Below are 17,656 nucleotides of genomic sequence, written 5' to 3' on the forward strand. Positions count from 1 at the left end.
CCGTCATTGTAAATAGGAATTTGTTCGTAGCTTGCCTAGTTAAATAAAGGTACTTATTTTTACATTGCCAAAGCAACAATGTATACAATATAGATTGTAATAAAATAATGAAGAATAATAATACAAAATGGTAGTAAATAATAATTAAAATCAATAAATAATATCAATAAAATGGTAAGTCAATAGATTAAATATAATACATATAAAAAGCTTAACATAGAAAATGAAACTATATGTAACTGTCACCCTGACCATTACATCAGTACTACAGATACTACCATCAGTACTACAGATACCATCAACATTACTACTACTACCATCATTACTACCATCAGTACTACAGATACCATCAACATTACTACCATCATTACTACTACCACCAGTACTACCATCATTACTACCATCAGTACTACAGATACCATCAACATTACTACTACTACCACCATCATTACTACCATCAGTACTACAGATACCATCAACATTACTACTACTACCATCATTACTACAGATACCATCACTACAAATACCATCAGCATTACTACTACTACCATCATTACTACCATCAGTACTACAGATACCATCAACATTACTACCATCATTACTACTACCACCAGTACTACCATCATTACTACTACCACCAGTACTACCATCATTACTACTACGGATCTGTAAGGATCTGTCTCTGCTTCGTATCTCTGAACAGAGTAGAGAAAATCAGCCAATTCATTTTTATTGCATACAATGCTCTGCGGGCTTTTTCTTTGAGTACATTCACTGCCATATTAAAGTTTGCCCATGCAGATATAGTCAGACCAAGGTATAAGGCATTTCTACTGTGTTCAATTATGGTGTTGTTCAATGTGAATTTATATACTGCTCAAAAAAATAAAGGGAACACTAAAACAACACAATGTAACTCCAAGTCAATCACACTTCTGTGAAATCAAACTGTCCACTTAGGAAGCAACACTGATTGACAATAAATTTCACATGCTGTTGTGCAAATGGAATAGACAACAGGTGGAAATTATAGGCAATAAGGCAAGACACCCCCAATAAAGGAGTGGTTCTGCAGGTGGGGACCACAGACCACTTCTCAGTTCCTATGCTTCCTGGCTGATGTTTTGGTCACTTTTGAATGCTGGCGGTGCTTTCACTCTAGTGGTAGCATGAGACGGAGTCTACAACCCACACAAGTGGCTCAGGTAGTGCAGCTCATCCAGGATGGCACATCAATGCGAGCTGTGGCAAGAAGGTTTGCTGTGTCTGTCAGCGTAGTGTCCAGAGCATGGAGGCGCTACCAGGAGACAGGCCAGTACATCAGGAGACGTGGAGGAGGCCGTAGGAGGGCAACAACCCAGCAGCAGGACCGCTACCTCCGCCTTTGTGCAAGGAGGAGCAGGAGGAGCATTGCCAGAGCCCTGCAAAATGACCTCCAGCAGGCCACAAATGTGCATGTGTCTGCTCAAACGGTCAGAAACAGACTCCATGAGGGTGGTATGAGGGCCCGACGTCCACAGGTGGGGGTTGTGCTTACAGCCCAACACCGTGCAGGACGTTTGGCATTTGCCAGAGAACACCAAGATTGGTGTGCTCTTCACAGATGAAAGCAGGTTCACACTGAGCACGTGACAGACGTGACAGAGTCTGGAGACGCCGTGGAGAACGTTCTGCTGCCTGCAACATCCTCCAGCATGACCGGTTTGGCGGTGGGTCAGTCATGGTGTGGGGTGGCATTTCTTTGGGGGGCCGCACAGCCCTCCATGTGCTCGCCAGAGGTAGCCTGACTGCCATTAGGTACCGAGATGAGATCCTCAGACCCCTTGTGAGACCATATGCTGGTGCGGTTGGCCCTGGGTTCTTCCTAATGTAAGACAATGCTAGACCTCATGTGGCTGGAGTGTGTCAGCAGTTCCTGAAAGAGGAAGGCATTGATGCTATGGACTGGCCCGCCGGTTCCCAGACCTGAATCCAATTGAGCACATCTGGGACATCATGTCTCGCTCCATCCACCAACGCCACGTTGCACCACAGACTGTCCAGGAGTTGGCGGATGCTTTAGTCCAGGTCTGGGAGGAGATCCCTCAGGAGACCATCCGCCACCTCATCAGGAGCATGCCCAGGCGTTGTAGGGAGGTCATACAGGCACGTGGAGGCCAGACACACTACTGAGCTTCATTTTGACTTGTTTTAAGGACATTACATCAAAGTTGGATCAGCCTGTAGTGTGGTTTTCCACTTTAATTTTGAGTGTGACTCCAAATCCAGACCTCCATGGGTTGATAAATTGGATTTCCATTGATTATTTTTGTGTGATTTTTGTTGTCAGCACATTCAACTATGTAAAGAAAAAAGTATTTAATAAGATTATTTCATTCATTCAGATCTAGGATGTGTTATTTTAGTGTTCCCTTTATTTTTTTGAGCAGTATATTTGTGTTTCTGACATCTGGGTTTTCTCACTCCCTTCCTTCCTTCATTCCTTCCTTCCTTCCTTCCTTCCTTCCTTCCCTCTGTGTCTCTCTGTCTCTCTGTCTCTTTCCGTCTCTCTTTCCGTCTCTCTCTCTTTCTGTCTCTCTCTCTCTCTGTCTCTCTCCCCCCCGTCTCTTTCTCTCTCTCTCAGGGAGCTCTCAGGCAGCAGCCGTTTGACTCCTCAGAGGAGAAGCCCCAGTTCCCGGGAGCATCAGCAGAGTTTATTGATCACCTGGAGTTCATCCAACCTAACGTGATCTCTGGGATCCCCGTCTACAGGGTTATGGACCGGGCCGGAAAGATCATTAACCCCTCAGAGGACCCACAGGTAACAGTACACACTTTACTAGTTCATACCTCACAGGTCATTACTCAGAGGACCCGTAGGCTACCACTGCAGGTGGCAATACAGTATACAACATAATACCCAAGGTGTACACAGTTTACAGCACCTTGTCCAAGGGCCCAGAGAATCTATCTCTACCACAGTATTATACAGCACCTTGTCCAATAGTTAGGATCTCTATTTCTACCACAGTATTATACAGCACCTTGTCCAATAGTTAGGATCTCTATTTCTACCACAGTATTATACAGCACCTTGTCCAATAGTTAGGATCTCTATTTCTACCACAGTATTATACAGCACCTTGTCCAATAGAGTTAGGATCTCTATTTCTACCACAGTATTATACAGCACCTTGTCCAATAGAGTTAGGATCTCTATTTCTACCACAGTATTATACAGCACCTTGTCCAATAGAGTTAGGATCTCTATTTCTACCACAGTATTATACAGCACCTTGTCCAATAGAGTTAGGATCTCTATTTCTACCACAGTATTATACAGCACCTTGTCCAATAGAGTTAGGATCTCTATTTCTACCACAGTATTATACAGCACCTTGTCCAATAGTTAGGATCTCTATTTCTACCACAGTATTATACAGCACCTTGTCCAATAGTTAGGATCTCTATTTCTACCACAGTATTATACAGCACCTTGTCCAATAGAGTTAGGATCTCTATTTCTACCACAGTATTATACAGCACCTTGTCCAATAGTTAGGATCTCTATTTCTACCACAGTATTATACAGCACCTTGTCCAATAGAGTTAGGATCTCTATTTCTACCACAGTATTATACAGCACCTTGTCCAATAGTTAGGATCTCTATTTCTACCACAGTATTATACAGCACCTTGTCCAATAGAGTTAGGATCTCTATTTCTACCACAGTATTATACAGCACCTTGTCCAATAGTTAGGATCTCTATTTCTACCACAGTATTATACAGCACCTTGTCCAATAGAGTTAGGATCTCTATTTCTACCACAGTATTATACAGCACCTTGTCCAATAGAGTTAGGATCTCTACCACAGTATTATACAGCACCTTGTCCAATAGAGTTAGAATCTCTATTTCTACCACAGTATTATACAGCACCTTGTCCAATAGTTAGGATCTCTATTTCTACCACAGTATTATACAGCACCTTGTCCAATAGAGTTAGGATCTCTATTTCTACCACAGTATTATACAGCACCTTGTCCAATAGAGTTAGGATCTCTACCACAGTATTATACAGCACCTTGTCCAATAGAGTTAGAATCTCTACCACAGTATTATACAGCACCTTGTCCAATAGCGTTAGAATCTCTGTGACTGCCCTCCCTGTCTGATTGTGTTTGCCCTTCCTTCCTCAGCTCTCCAAGGAACAAGTGTTGAACTTCTACCAGAAGATGACCCTTCTGAACACCATGGACCGCATCCTCTATGAGTCTCAGAGACAGGTGAGAGAGAGAGAGCTACCACCTGGGTCCGTCGTGAGGTCTGCCTACCAAATGGCACCCTATTCCCCACAGGGCAGTACTTGGACCAGGGCCCTATGGCACCCTATTCCCTACAGGGCAGTACTTGGACCAGGGCCCTATGGCACCCTATTCCCTACAGGGCAGTACTTGGACCAGGGCCCTATGGCACCCTATTCCCTACAGGGCAGTACTTGGACCAGGGCCCTATGGCACCCTATTCCCTACAGAGCAGTACTTGGACCAGGGCCCTATGGCACCCTATTCCCCACAGAGCAGTACTTGGACCAGGGCCCTATGGCACCCTATTCCCTACAGGGCGGTACTTGAACCAGGGCCCATAGGGAATAGGGTGGTACGTCTCTAGACAGGACTCTAATGACGTGTGTGTGTGTGTGTGTGTGTGTGTTGTAGGGTCGTATATCCTTCTACATGACTAACTATGGAGAGGAAGGAACCCACATCGGCAGTGCAGCGGCTCTCGACCCAAGAGACTTGGTCTTCGGCCAGTACAGGGAAGCAGGTGAGGACAGGAAGACCTGTTGACATCTCACCTCTGTTTTAAGGATCTTCTGAGTCGATATTCATGTTGTAACAAGGAATTCCCCTCGACCAATCCCCACAAAAACGAGGGAAAACAAACACCCTTTCCATTCACCCCTAGTGTAGAAGAGCCAACTTTCTCAGAAATAACAAAACGTACCAACACAAACAAAAAGCTGCTGTATGTAAGTAGGTCAAAAATCGCGATTTTATGGTTCACAATGCCTCCACGGTGGGGAAAAAGAGCCTGCCAGAAGAGCCCTGTGGCTTCAGGCTATGCCGCGTGGGGAAATCGTGGGGACCCGTAGGTGTCCGTGTAGGTTACATGTAACTAGAGCACAGTGTGTGTAGACTCTGTCACAGGTAAGACATTTCACTTGTTTAGTAATAGTCCGTTTTATAACTCTGTTCCCTACTTGTAGCTCTATAGCCAGTTTATAACCCTGTTCCCTACTTGTAGCTCTATAGTCCGTTTATAACTCTGTTCCCTACTTGTAGCTCTATAGTCCGTTTATAACTGTGTTCCCTACTTGTAGCTCTATAGTCCGTTTATAACTCTGTTCCCTACTTGTAGCTCTGTAGTCCGTTTATAACTCTGTTCCCTACTTGTAGCTCTGTAGTCCAGTTTATAACCCTGTTCCCTACTTGTAGCTCTATAGTCCGTTTATAACTCTGTTCCCTACTTGTAGCTCTATAGCCAGTTTATAACTCTGTTCCCTACTTGTAGCTCTGTAGTCCAGTTTATAACTCTGTCCCCTACTTGTAGCTCTGTAGTCCGTTTATAACTCTGTTCCCTACTTGTAGCTCTGTAGTCCGTTTATAACTCTGTTCCCTACTTGTAGCTCTGTAGTCCGTTTATAACTCTGTTCCCTACTTGTAGCTCTATAGCCAGTTTATAACTCTGTTCCCTACTTGTAGCTCTGTAGTCCGTTTATAACTGTGTTCCCTACTTGTAGCTCTGTAGTCAGTTTATAACTCTGTTCCCTACTTGTAGCTCTGTAGTCCGTTTATAACTCTGTTCCCTACTTGTAGCTCTATAGTCCAGTTTATAACTCTGTTCCCTACTTGTAGCTCTGTAGTCCGTTTATAACCCTGTTCCCTACTTGTAGCTCTGTAGTCCGTTTATAACCCTGTCCCCTACTTGTAGCTCTATAGTCCGTTTATAACTCTGTTCCCTACTTGTAGCTCTGTAGTCCGTTTAACTCTGTTCCCTACTTGTAGCTCTATAGTCCAGTTTATAACTCTGTTCCCTACTTGTAGCTCTGTAGTCCGTTTATAACCCTGTTCCCTACTTGTAGCTCTGTAGTCCGTTTATAACTGTGTTCCCTACTTGTAGCTCTATAGTTTGTTTGTGTTGTTGGTCTTGGCTAGCTTAATGTTGCTGTCGTTAGCTAGCTAGCACTCACTCAACGTGGCTGCCAGCATCGTCATGAGAAGAGGCACGAGGGAAGCCCTACAATATGCCATGTTTTTTAAGTAGTGAGAACGCTCTGGCAGTGTTGAAAAGTCACCTTTAGACATGTACTTCTCTTAAATGTAGTTTTGTAATTGACTTTTAAAGGTCAAGTGTTTGCTGTGAGCCAATGTGGTAACCTGGGTAACCACGTGTTGTTTTCCCCGCGGGCGTGCGGGCGGTCTACCTAATACCGACTGGGACTATTCCCTCCCCGTTTAAATGGAGACGTGCTGCTAATCCCTCCCCGTTTAAATGGAGACGTGCTGCTAATCACGCCCCGTTTAAATGGAGACGTGCTGCTAATCCCGCCCCGTTTAAATGGAGACGTGCTGCTAATCCCTCCCCGTTTAAATGGGCACGTGCTGCTAATCCCTCCCCGTTTAAATGGAGACGTGCTGCTAATCCCTCCCCGTTTAAATGGAGACGTGCTGCTAATCCCTCCCCGTTTAAATGGGCACGTGCTGCTAATCCCTCCCCGTTTAAATGGAGACGTGCTGCTAATCCCTCCCCGTTTAAATGGAGACGTGCTGCTAATCCCTCCCCGTTTAAATGGAGACGTGCTGCTAATCCCTCCCCGTTTAAATCCTTTTTTTATTCTGATGTCCCGTCTGTCTAGTGAATACGACCACATCATCAAAGTATTCATTAGCAGATGGTGCTAATTCTGATTCTGAATAAAACATTGACTCTCATTCAATGTTTAACAACCCATTGTGTCCTATAGAGGTTAACAGCCCTCTGTGTGTGTTTTGTCGGTAGGCGTGCTGATGTACCGTGGCTTTCCCCTGGACCTGTTCATGGCACAGTGCTATGCCAATGTTGACGACCTGGGCAAAGGGCGCCAGATGCCCGTTCACTACGGCAGCAAAGACCTCAACTTCGTCACCATCTCCTCTCCTCTGGCCACTCAGATCCCACAAGGTGAGTCCCTTTTCTCAGATCATGGATGGGATTAACTTCGCATATCGATTCCAGTCAATTCAGAATGTAAACCAAATTCTAATTTCAAATGTTCCTGATTTGATTTTTGATTTTTTTAAACGGTTTAGAGAATTTAAATTCCAATCTCGGTCTTTCTGAGTTGAAACAGAGTGGACCCTTCTCCTGAGCATGTGACCTAGCTAGGAAACACTCCGGGCCCCATTTAGCTACTGGCTATAACTGGGCCCAGAGTTTGTTCCTATTTAGCTACTGGCTATAACTGGGCCCAGAGTTTGTTCCTATTTAGCTACTGGCTATAACTGGGCCCAGAGTTTGTTCCTATTTAGCTACTGGCTATATCTGGGCCCAGAGTTTGTTCCTAAAGTGGCTTGCGAAAGTATTCACCCCCCCTTGGCATTTTTCCTATTTTGTTGCCTTACAACCTGGAATTAAAATAGATTTTTGGGGGGTTTGTATCATTTGATTTAAACAACATGCCTACCACTTTGAAGATACAAAATATTTTTTATTGTGAAACAAACAAGAAATAAGACAACTTGAGCGTGCATAACTATCTCCCCCCAAAGTCAATACTTTGTAGAGCCACCTTTTGCAGGAATTACAACTGCAAGTCTCTTGGGGTATGTCTCTATAACCTTGGCACATCTAGCCACTGGGATTTTGGCCCATTCTTCAAGGCAAAACTGCTCCAGCTCCTTCAAGTTGGATGGGTTCCGCTGGTGTACAGCAATCTTTAAGTCATACCACATATTCTCAATTGGATTGAGGTCTGGGCTTTGACTAGGCCATTCCAAGACATTTGAATGTTTCCCCTTAAACCACTCGAGTGTTGCTTTAGCAGTATACTTAGGGTCATTGTCCTGCTGGAAGGTGAACCTCCATCCCAGTCTCAAATCTCTGGAAGACTGAAACAGGTTTCCTTCAAGAATTTCCCTGTATTTAGCACCATCCATCATTCCTTCAATTCTGATCAGTTTCCCAGTCCCTGCAAATGAAAAACATCCCCACAGCATGATGCTTCCACCACCATGCTTCACTGTGGGGATGGTGTTCTCGGGGTGATGAGAGGTGTTGGGTTTGCGCCAGACATAGTGTTTTCCTTGATGGCCAAAAAGTTCAATTTTAGTCTCATCTGACCAGAGAGTACCTTCCATATGTTTGGAGAGTCTCCCACATGCCTTTTGACGAACACTAAACATGTTTGCTTATTTAAATACATATCCACGCACCACTTTTCCGTTTTGAATTTTTTGAAACAAGTAATTTTTTTTCACTTCACCAATTTGGACTATTTTGTGTTTGTCCATTACATGAAATCCAAATAAAAATCAATTTTAAATTACAGGTTGGAATGCAACAAAATAGGAAAAACGCCAAGGGGGATGAATACTTTTGCAAGGCGCTGTATTTAGCTACTGGCTATAACTGGGCCCAGAGTTTGTTCCTGGTCTACTTCCTGATTTTTCAGTCCATTTAACTTTACTGGCCCTTATTCAGGAACTGGTCTCGAATCTTAAGCTCTTGAGTTAAGACATTTTATAGATTACACTGGTATTAATGATACATCTGGGACCTGGTAGTGCTTACTTCAGTATATACTAACCCCGCCATCGATAAGAAACAATACTGTCTGTCTGTCTGTGTACTAACCCCTCCTCTGTGTACTAACCCCTCCTCTGTGTACTAACCCCTCCTCTGTGTACTAACCCCTCCTCTGTGTACTAACCCCTCCTCTGTGTACTAACCCCCCTCCTCTGTGTACTAACCCCCCCTCCTCTGTGTACTAACCCCCCCCTCCTCTGTGTACTAACCCCCCCTCTGTGTACTAACCCCCCCTCCTCTGCGTACTAACCCCTCCTCCTCTGTGTACTAGCTGCAGGGGCAGCGTACTAACCCCTCTGTGTACTAGCTGCAGGGGCAGCGTACTAACCCCTCTGTGTACTAACCCCTCCTCCTCTGTGTACTAGCTGCAGGGGCAGCGTACTAACCCCTCCTCCTCTGTGTACTAGCTGCAGGGGCAGCGTACTAACCCCTCCTCCTCTGTGTACTAGCTGCAGGGGCAGCGTACTAACCCCTCCTCCTCTGTGTACTAGCTGCAGGGGCAGCGTACGCAGCCAAGAGAGAGAACACCAACCGCGCTGTGATCTGTTACTTCGGAGAGGGTGCGGCCAGCGAGGGCGATGCTCACGCCGGGTTCAACTTCTCTGCGACCCTGGAGTGCCCGCTCATCTTCTTCTGCCGCAACAACGGCTACGCCATCTCCACGCCGACCAACGAGCAGTACCGGGGAGACGGGATCGGTAAGACGGGCAGCATGTTGTTCTGTTTGTGTTCCAGTCAGCATGTTGTTGTTTGTGTTCCAGTCAGCTGGTTGTTCTGTTTGTGTTCCAGTCAGCATGTTGTTCTGTTTGTGTTCCAGGCAGCATGTTGTTCTGTTTGGGTTCAGGGCAGCTTGTTGTTGTTTGTGTTCCAGGCAGCATGTTGTTCTGTTTGTGTTCCAGTCAGCATGTTGTTCTGTTTGTGTTCCAGGCAGCATGTTGTTCTGTTTGTGTTCCAGGCAGCATGTTGTTCTGTTTGTGTTCCAGTCAGCATGTTGTTCTGTTTGTGTTCCAGGCAGCATGTTGTTCTGTTTGTGTTCCAGGCAGCATGTTGTTCTGTTTGTGTTCCAGGCATCATGTTGTTCTGTTTGTGTTCCAGGCAGCATGTTGTTGTTCTGTTTGGGTTCCAGGCAGCATGTTGTTCTGTTTGTGTTCCAGTCAGCATGTTGTTCTGTTTGTGTTCCAGGCAGCATGTTGTTCTGTTTGGGTTCAGGGCAGCATGTTGTTCTGTTTGGGTTCCAGTCAGCATGTTGTTCTGTTTGGGTTCCAGTCAGCATGTTGTTCTGTTTGTGTTCAGGGCAGCATGTTGTTGTTTGTGTTCAGGGCAGCATGTTGTTCTGTTTGTGTTCAGGGCAGCATGTTGTTCTGTTTGTGTTCCAGGCAGCATGTTGTTCTGTTTGTGTTCCAGGCAGCATGTTGTTCTGTTTGTGTTCCAGGCAGCATGTTGTTCTGTTTGTGTTCCAGGCAGCATGTTGTTCTGTTTGTGTTCAGGGCAGCTTGTTGTTCTGTTTGTGTTCCAGGCAGCATGTTGTTCTGTTTGTGTTCCAGGCATCATGTTGTTCTGTTTGTGTTCCAGGCAGCATGTTGTTCTGTTTGGGTTCAGGGCAGCTTGTTGTTGTTTGTGTTCCAGGCAGCTTGTTGTTCTGTTTGTGTTCCAGTCAGCATGTTGTTCTGTTTGGGTTCAGGGCAGCATGTTGTTCTGTTTGTGTTCCAGTCAGCATGTTGTTCTGTTTGTGTTCCAGTCAGCATGTTGTTGTTTGTGTTCCAGTCAGCATGTTGTTCTGTTTGTGTTCCAGGCAGCATGTTGTTCTGTTTGTGTTCCAGGCAGCATGTTGTTCTGTTTGTGTTCCAGGCAGCATGTTGTTCTGTTTGGGTTCCAGTCAGCATGTTGTTCTGTTTGTGTTCCAGGCAGCATGTTGTTCTGTTTGTGTTCCAGGCAGCATGTTGTTCTGTTTGTGTTCCAGGCAGCATGTTGTTCTGTTTGGGTTCAGGGCAGCTTGTTGTTCTGTTTGGGTTCAGGGCAGCTTGTTGTTGTTTGTGTTCCGGGCAGCATGTTGTTCTGTTTGTGTTCAGGGCAGCATGTTGTTCTGTTTGTGTTCAGGGCAGCATGTTGTTCTGTTTGTGTTCCAGGCAGCATGTTGTTCTGTTTGTGTTCCAGGCAGCATGTTGTTCTGTTTGTGTTCCAGGCAGCATGTTGTTCTGTTTTGGTTCAGGGCAGCTTGTTGTTGTTGTTTGTGTTCCAGGCAGCATGTTGTTGTTGTTTGTGTTCCAGGCAGCATGTTGTTCTGTTTGTGTTCCAGGCAGCATGTTGTTCTGTTTGGGTTCAGGGCAGCATGTTGTTCTGTTTGGGTTCAGGGCAGCTTGTTGTTGTTTGTGTTCCAGGCAGCATGTTGTTCTGTTTGTGTTCCAGGCAGCATGTTGTTCTGTTTGTGTTCAGGGCAGCATGTTGTTCTGTTTTGGTTCAGGGCAGCTTGTTGTTGTTTGTGTTCCAGGCAGCATGTTGTTCTGTTTGGGTTCAGGGCAGCTTGTTGTTGTTTGTGTTCCAGGCAGCATGTTGTTTAACTTCAACAACAGCTAGTCTTCCTGAGGTCTAGTACAAAACAATCACATACACAGAGACGACAAGAGACTCATTAAAAAAAGATATTTGATGTCTGAAGAAGGTTTTACTTGTAATATGTGGTTGTCTTATTGTAAGTGGTTCTGGATCAGAGAGTCTGCTAAATGACTCCCTACTGTAGTGGATCACAGAGTCTGCTAAATGACTCCCTACTGTAGTGGATCAGAGAGTCTGCTAAATGACTCCCTACTGTAGTGGATCAGAGAGTCTGTTAAATGACCCCCTACTGTAGTGGATCAGAGAGTCTGTTAAATGACTCACTACTGTAGTGGATCAGAGATTCTGCTAAATGACTCACTACTGTAGTGGATCAGAGATTCTGCTAAATGACTCCCTACTGTAGTGGATCAGAGAGTCTGCTAAATGACTCCCTACTGTAGTGGATCAGAGAGTCTGCTAAATGACTCACTACTGTAGTGGATCAGAGAGTCTGCTAAATGACTCACTACTGTAGTATCTCTGGATCAGAGAGTCTGCTAAATGACTCACTACTGTAGTGGCTCTGGATCAGAGAGTCTGCTAAATGACTCACTACTGTAGTGGCTCTGGATCAGAGAGTCTGTTAAATGACTCCCTACTGTAGTGGATCAGAGAGTCTGCTAAATGACTCCCTACTGTAGTGGATCAGAGAGTCTGCTAAATGACTCACTACTGTAGTATCTCTGGATCAGAGAGTCTGCTAAATGACTCACTACTGTAGTATCTCTGGATCAGAGAGTCTGCTAAATGACTCACTACTGTAGTGGATCAGAGAGTCTGCTAAATGACTCACTACTGTAGTGGATCAGAGAGTCTGCTAAATGACTCACTACTGTAGTGGATCAGAGAGTCTGCTAAATGACTCACTACTGCAGTGGATCAGAGAGTCTGCTAAATGACTCACTACTGTAGTGGATCAGAGAGTCTGCTAAATGGAGAAAGGTTTACTGTTTGTTGATGATTTCCAGTTATGAGTATCTGTGTGTCATGTTGTTGTGTACAGTGAACCAATACTGTGTTGTTCTGGTCCTGCCAGCCGCCCGCGGTCCAGGCTACGGTATGATGTCCATCAGAGTGGACGGTAACGATGTCTTCGCTGTGTACAACGCTACCAAGGAAGCTCGCCGTAGGGCCGTGGCCGAGAACCAGCCCTTCCTCATCGAGGCCATGACCTACAGGTACACTACCTGTCTGTACCTGTACACTACCTATCACTACCTATCACTACCTGTACACTACCTATCACTACCTGTACACTACCTATCACTACCTGTACACTACCTATCACTACCTGTCTGTACCTGTACACTACCTGTACACTACCTGTACACTACCTATCACTACCTGTACACTACCTATCACTACCTATCACTACCTGTACACTACCTATCACTACCTGTACACTACCTATCACTACCTATCACTACCTATCACTACCTGTACACTACCTATCACTACCTGTACACTACCTATCACTACCTATCACTACCTGTACACTACCTATCACTACCTGTACACTACCTATCACTACCTGTACACTACCTATCACTACCTGTACACTACCTATCACTACCTATCACTACCTGTACACTACCTATCACTACCTGTACACTACCTATCACTACCTGTCTGTACCTGTACACTACCTATCACTACCTGTCTGTACCTGTACACTACCTATCACTACCTGTACACTACCTATCACTACCTGTACACTACCTATCACTACCTGTACACTACCTATCACTACCTGTACACTACCTATCACTACCTGTCTGTACCTGTACACTACCTATCACTACCTGTACACTACCTATCACTACCTGTACACTACCTATCACTACCTATCACTACCTGTACACTACCTATCACTACCTATCACTACCTGTACACTACCTTTCACTACCTGTAGACTACCTGTACACCACCTATCGCTACCTGTACACTACCTATCACTACCTATCACTACCTGTAGACTACCTATCACTACCTGTAGACTACCTATCACTACCTGTAGACCACCTGTAGACTACCTATCACCACCTGTACACTACCTGTAGACTACCTTTACACTACCTATAGACTACCTATCACTACCTGTACACTACCTGTACACTACCTATCACTACCTTTACACTACCTATCACTACCTGTAGACTACCTATCACCACCTGTACACTACCTGTAGACTACCTATCACCACCTGTACACTACCTATCACCACCTGTACACTACCTATCAGCACCTGTACACCACCTATCACTACCTGTACACTACCTATCACCACCTGTACACTACCTGTACACTACCTATCACTACCTGTACACTACCTATCACTACCTGTACACTACCTATCACCACCTGTACACTACCTATCACCACCTGTACACTACCTATCACCACCTGTACACTACCTGTACACTACCTATCACTACCTGTACACTACCTATCACTACCTGTACACCACCTATCACCACCTGTACACCACCTATCGCTACCTGTACACTACCTATCACTACCTATCACTACCTATCACTACCTATCACTACCTGTACACTACCTATCACTACCTATCACTACCTGTAGACTACCTGTCTGTACCTGTACACTACCTATCACCACCTGTACACTACCTATCACTACCTTTACACTACCTATCACTACCTGTAGACTACCTATCACTACCTGTAGACTACCTGTAGACTACCTATCACCACCTGTACACTACCTATCACTACCTGTACACTACCTGTCACCACCTGTACACTACCTATCACCACCTGTACACTACCTATCACCACCTGTACACTACCTATCACCACCTGTACACTACCTATCACCACCTGTACACTACCTATCACCACCTGTACACTACCTATCACCACCTGTACACTACCTATCACCACCTGTTCACTACCTGTACACTACCTATCACTACCTGTACACTACCTGTACACTACCTATCACTACCTGTACACTACCTATCACTACCTGTTCACTACCTGTACACTACCTATCACTACCTATCACTAAATGTACACTACCTATCACTACCTATCACTACCTGTACACTACCTGTACACTACCTGTTCACTACCTATCACTACCTATCACTACCTGTACACTACCTATCACTACCTGTACACTACCTGTACACTACCTATCACTACCTGTACACTACCTATCACTACCTGTCTGTACCTGTACACTACCTATCACTACCTGTACACTACCTATCACTACCTGTACACTACCTATCACTACCTGTACACTACCTATCACTACCTGTCTGTACCTGTACACTACCTATCACTACCTATCACTACCTATCACTACCTGTAGACTACCTATCACTACCTGTCTGTACCTGTACACTACCTATCACTACCTGTACACCACCTATCACTACCTATCACTACCTATCACTACCTGTACACTACCTATCACCACCTGTAGACTACCTGTCACTACCTATCACTACCTGTACAGTACCTATCACTACCTGTAGACTACCTGTCACTACCTATCACTACCTGTACACTACCTATCACTACCTGTACACTACCTATCACTACCTGTACACTACCTATCACTACCTATCACTACCTGTACACTACCTATCACTACCTGTCTGTACCTGTACACTACCTATCACTACCTATCACTACCTATCACTACCTGTAGACTACCTATCACTACCTGTCTGTACCTGTACACTACCTATCACTACCTGTACACCACCTATCACTACCTATCACTACCTATCACTACCTGTACACTACCTATCACCACCTGTAGACTACCTGTCACTACCTATCACTACCTATCACTACCTGTACAGTACCTATCACTACCTGTAGACTACCTGTCACTACCTATCACTACCTGTACACTACCTATCACTACCTGTACACTACCTATCACTACCTGTACACTACCTATCACTACCTATCACTACCTATCACTACCTGTACACTACCTGTCTGTACCTGTACACTACCTATCACTACCTGTACACTACCTATCACTACCTATCACTACCTGTCTGTACCTGTACACTACCTGTCACTACCTATCACTACCTGTACACTACCTATCACTACCTGTACACTACCTGTACACTACCTGTCACTACCTGTACACTACCTATCACTACCTGTACACTACCTATCACTACCTGTCACTACCTATCACTACCTATCACTACCTGTACACTACCTATCACTACCTGTACACTACCTATCACTACCTGTACACTACCTATCACCACCTGTACACTACCTATCACCACCTGTACACTACCTATCACTACCTGTACACTACCTGTCACTACCTATCACTACCTGTACACTACCTATCACTACCTATCACCACCTTTAGACTGGGCCACATTGTTGAATGCTGCAGATAGAAATACCATGAATAGAGCCGACATGACTCCTTGTTCTACATACATATTTCTATCTGATTTCCAAAACGTTGTCCTGCTGAACTTTCCCAAAGGAGTTGAGAGGATTTGTTTACATTGTCCCTCAAGAGGACACCTTTTCCTGTTGTCATGGTGTTGAATTATTTACAAGAGGTTGAATCATAACCATAGTGGGTATTCCATCACCAGTCGTGGATTCCTTCTTTCATATGAGAATAGTACAGTCTGGACCTACATACAACTCCACAGCTAACCTGACACTGTTCCATTCCAATTTACATCCATCTCACCGTTATCAAATTATATTTGTTTCATATCTTTTTCAGAGCTGATCTGATCGGTCAAAAGACCAATTTTGGTCAAAGAAAAATGACCAGAATTGGTCTGGGTGTGTAAACACAGCCCGAAGTCTCTTTCGGCTGACCAGCGTGAGATTAATACCGTCTTAACTAGACCTGCCATGACACTGTCCTCTCTTCCACGTGTTCTGATGAATTTATGTGTTGAATACAATAGTAGTTGAATTGAAACCATAAAATCAACAGCATTCAATGACCAGAAGGCATGTTCGAGGAAACATTTACCTGACCTAACCCTTCCACTAATATTCTCCTTCCGTCCTATCCCCTCAGGATTGGGCACCACAGCACCAGTGACGACAGCTCGGCCTACCGTTCCGTAGATGAAGTCAACTACTGGGACAAACAGGACCACCCAATCTCTCGGCTGCGTCACTACATGACGGCCCGCTCCTGGTGGTCGGAGGAAGACGAGAGGAGCTGGAGGAAACAGAGCCGTAAGATGGTGATGGAAGCTTTTGAGAAGGCTGAGAAGAGACACAAACCCCACCCTGATTTGATGTTCTCTGACGTGTATGAAGAGATGACCCCTAACCTGGTCAAGCAGAAGGAAGCCATGTGGAGACACGTCCAGCAGTATAAAGAGCACTATCCCCTGGAAGCTTACGCCAAGTAAACACTACAAAGCAGGATCAATGAGTTAGCCAGCTAACTTTGGATTAGCAACCAGAAATAAAACTTTATTTTCTGGTTCATTTAAAAAAAAAAGCTACACTTTTTTTGGTTTGTTGAATCAATTAGACCTTTTCCCATTTCAAGTTTATCTGTCTAACAAATCTATAATATTTAGGCTAGTTAGCTGGGTAACTCGTTGGTCCTGCTGGTAGTATAGTATAGACTTTAGGTTCTGGCAGAGTACCACATGGTTACCAATTCCCTACTCTAGATGGCACCCTATTCCCTACTCTAGATGGCACCCTATTCCCTACTCTAGATGGCACCCTATTCCCTACTCTAGATGGCACCCTATTCCCTACTCTAGATGGCACCCTATTCCCTACTCTAGATGGCACCCTATTCCCTACTCTAGATGGCACCCTATTCCCTACTCTAGATGGCACCCTATTCCCTACTCTAGATGGCAGCCTATTCCCTAATCTAGATGGCACCCTATTCCCTAATCTAGGCTCTGGACAGAAGTAGTGCACTCTATATGGAATAGGGTGCCATTTGGTGTGTACACTCAGTCTGCATGGAAACTGTACAGCGTTGCAGGTAGAAATGTCACAAATAGAACTGACGTAAATCTTTTTGCTTCATGTCAGAGAGGCATGTTTGTTCTATATAAAATATTTCTATCTGAACGTTCCACAACATTGTGTCATGTTGAATTTGGCCTAGGCTGGAGCAGGGTCAGGAGGAGAGAGGGTTAAATGGGACTGTTGCTGCACACTTTGTATTCTACTGTTCTGCATAGAGTTATAGTTCTGGTATTCTGACCAGG

The 17,656-nt window shown here is 44.8% G+C and overlaps 1 protein-coding gene and 1 long non-coding RNA gene across 2 annotated transcripts in view; one reads left to right on the forward strand and one right to left on the reverse strand.

Moving 5' to 3' along the window:
• The window catches only part of bckdha (branched chain keto acid dehydrogenase E1 subunit alpha), an 18,402-nt gene extending 1,482 nt beyond the window's left edge, over positions 1-16,920 (forward strand). The window contains exons 2-8 of the mRNA XM_029773904.1: positions 2,624-2,800; positions 4,182-4,268; positions 4,701-4,809; positions 7,045-7,206; positions 9,321-9,527; positions 12,461-12,602; positions 16,486-16,920. Coding sequence (XP_029629764.1) covers positions 2,624-2,800; positions 4,182-4,268; positions 4,701-4,809; positions 7,045-7,206; positions 9,321-9,527; positions 12,461-12,602; positions 16,486-16,828 — 1,227 coding nt within the window. The 3' untranslated portion in view covers positions 16,829-16,920. The remainder of the gene's footprint in view (positions 1-2,623; positions 2,801-4,181; positions 4,269-4,700; positions 4,810-7,044; positions 7,207-9,320; positions 9,528-12,460; positions 12,603-16,485) is intronic.
• On the reverse strand, positions 2,571-4,154 carry LOC115206710 (uncharacterized). The gene is made up of 2 exons (XR_003880849.1): positions 3,922-4,154; positions 2,571-3,825 (listed from the first exon to the last, which is right to left on the reverse strand). It is a non-coding gene; the product is annotated as an uncharacterized LOC115206710 (long non-coding RNA).
• Positions 16,921-17,656: the final 736 nt, after the last annotated feature.

The sequence above is a fragment of the Salmo trutta genome, chromosome 13 (genome assembly GCF_901001165.1).
Source record: "Salmo trutta chromosome 13, fSalTru1.1, whole genome shotgun sequence".
NCBI classification, from domain to species: Eukaryota; Metazoa; Chordata; class Actinopteri; order Salmoniformes; family Salmonidae; genus Salmo; species Salmo trutta.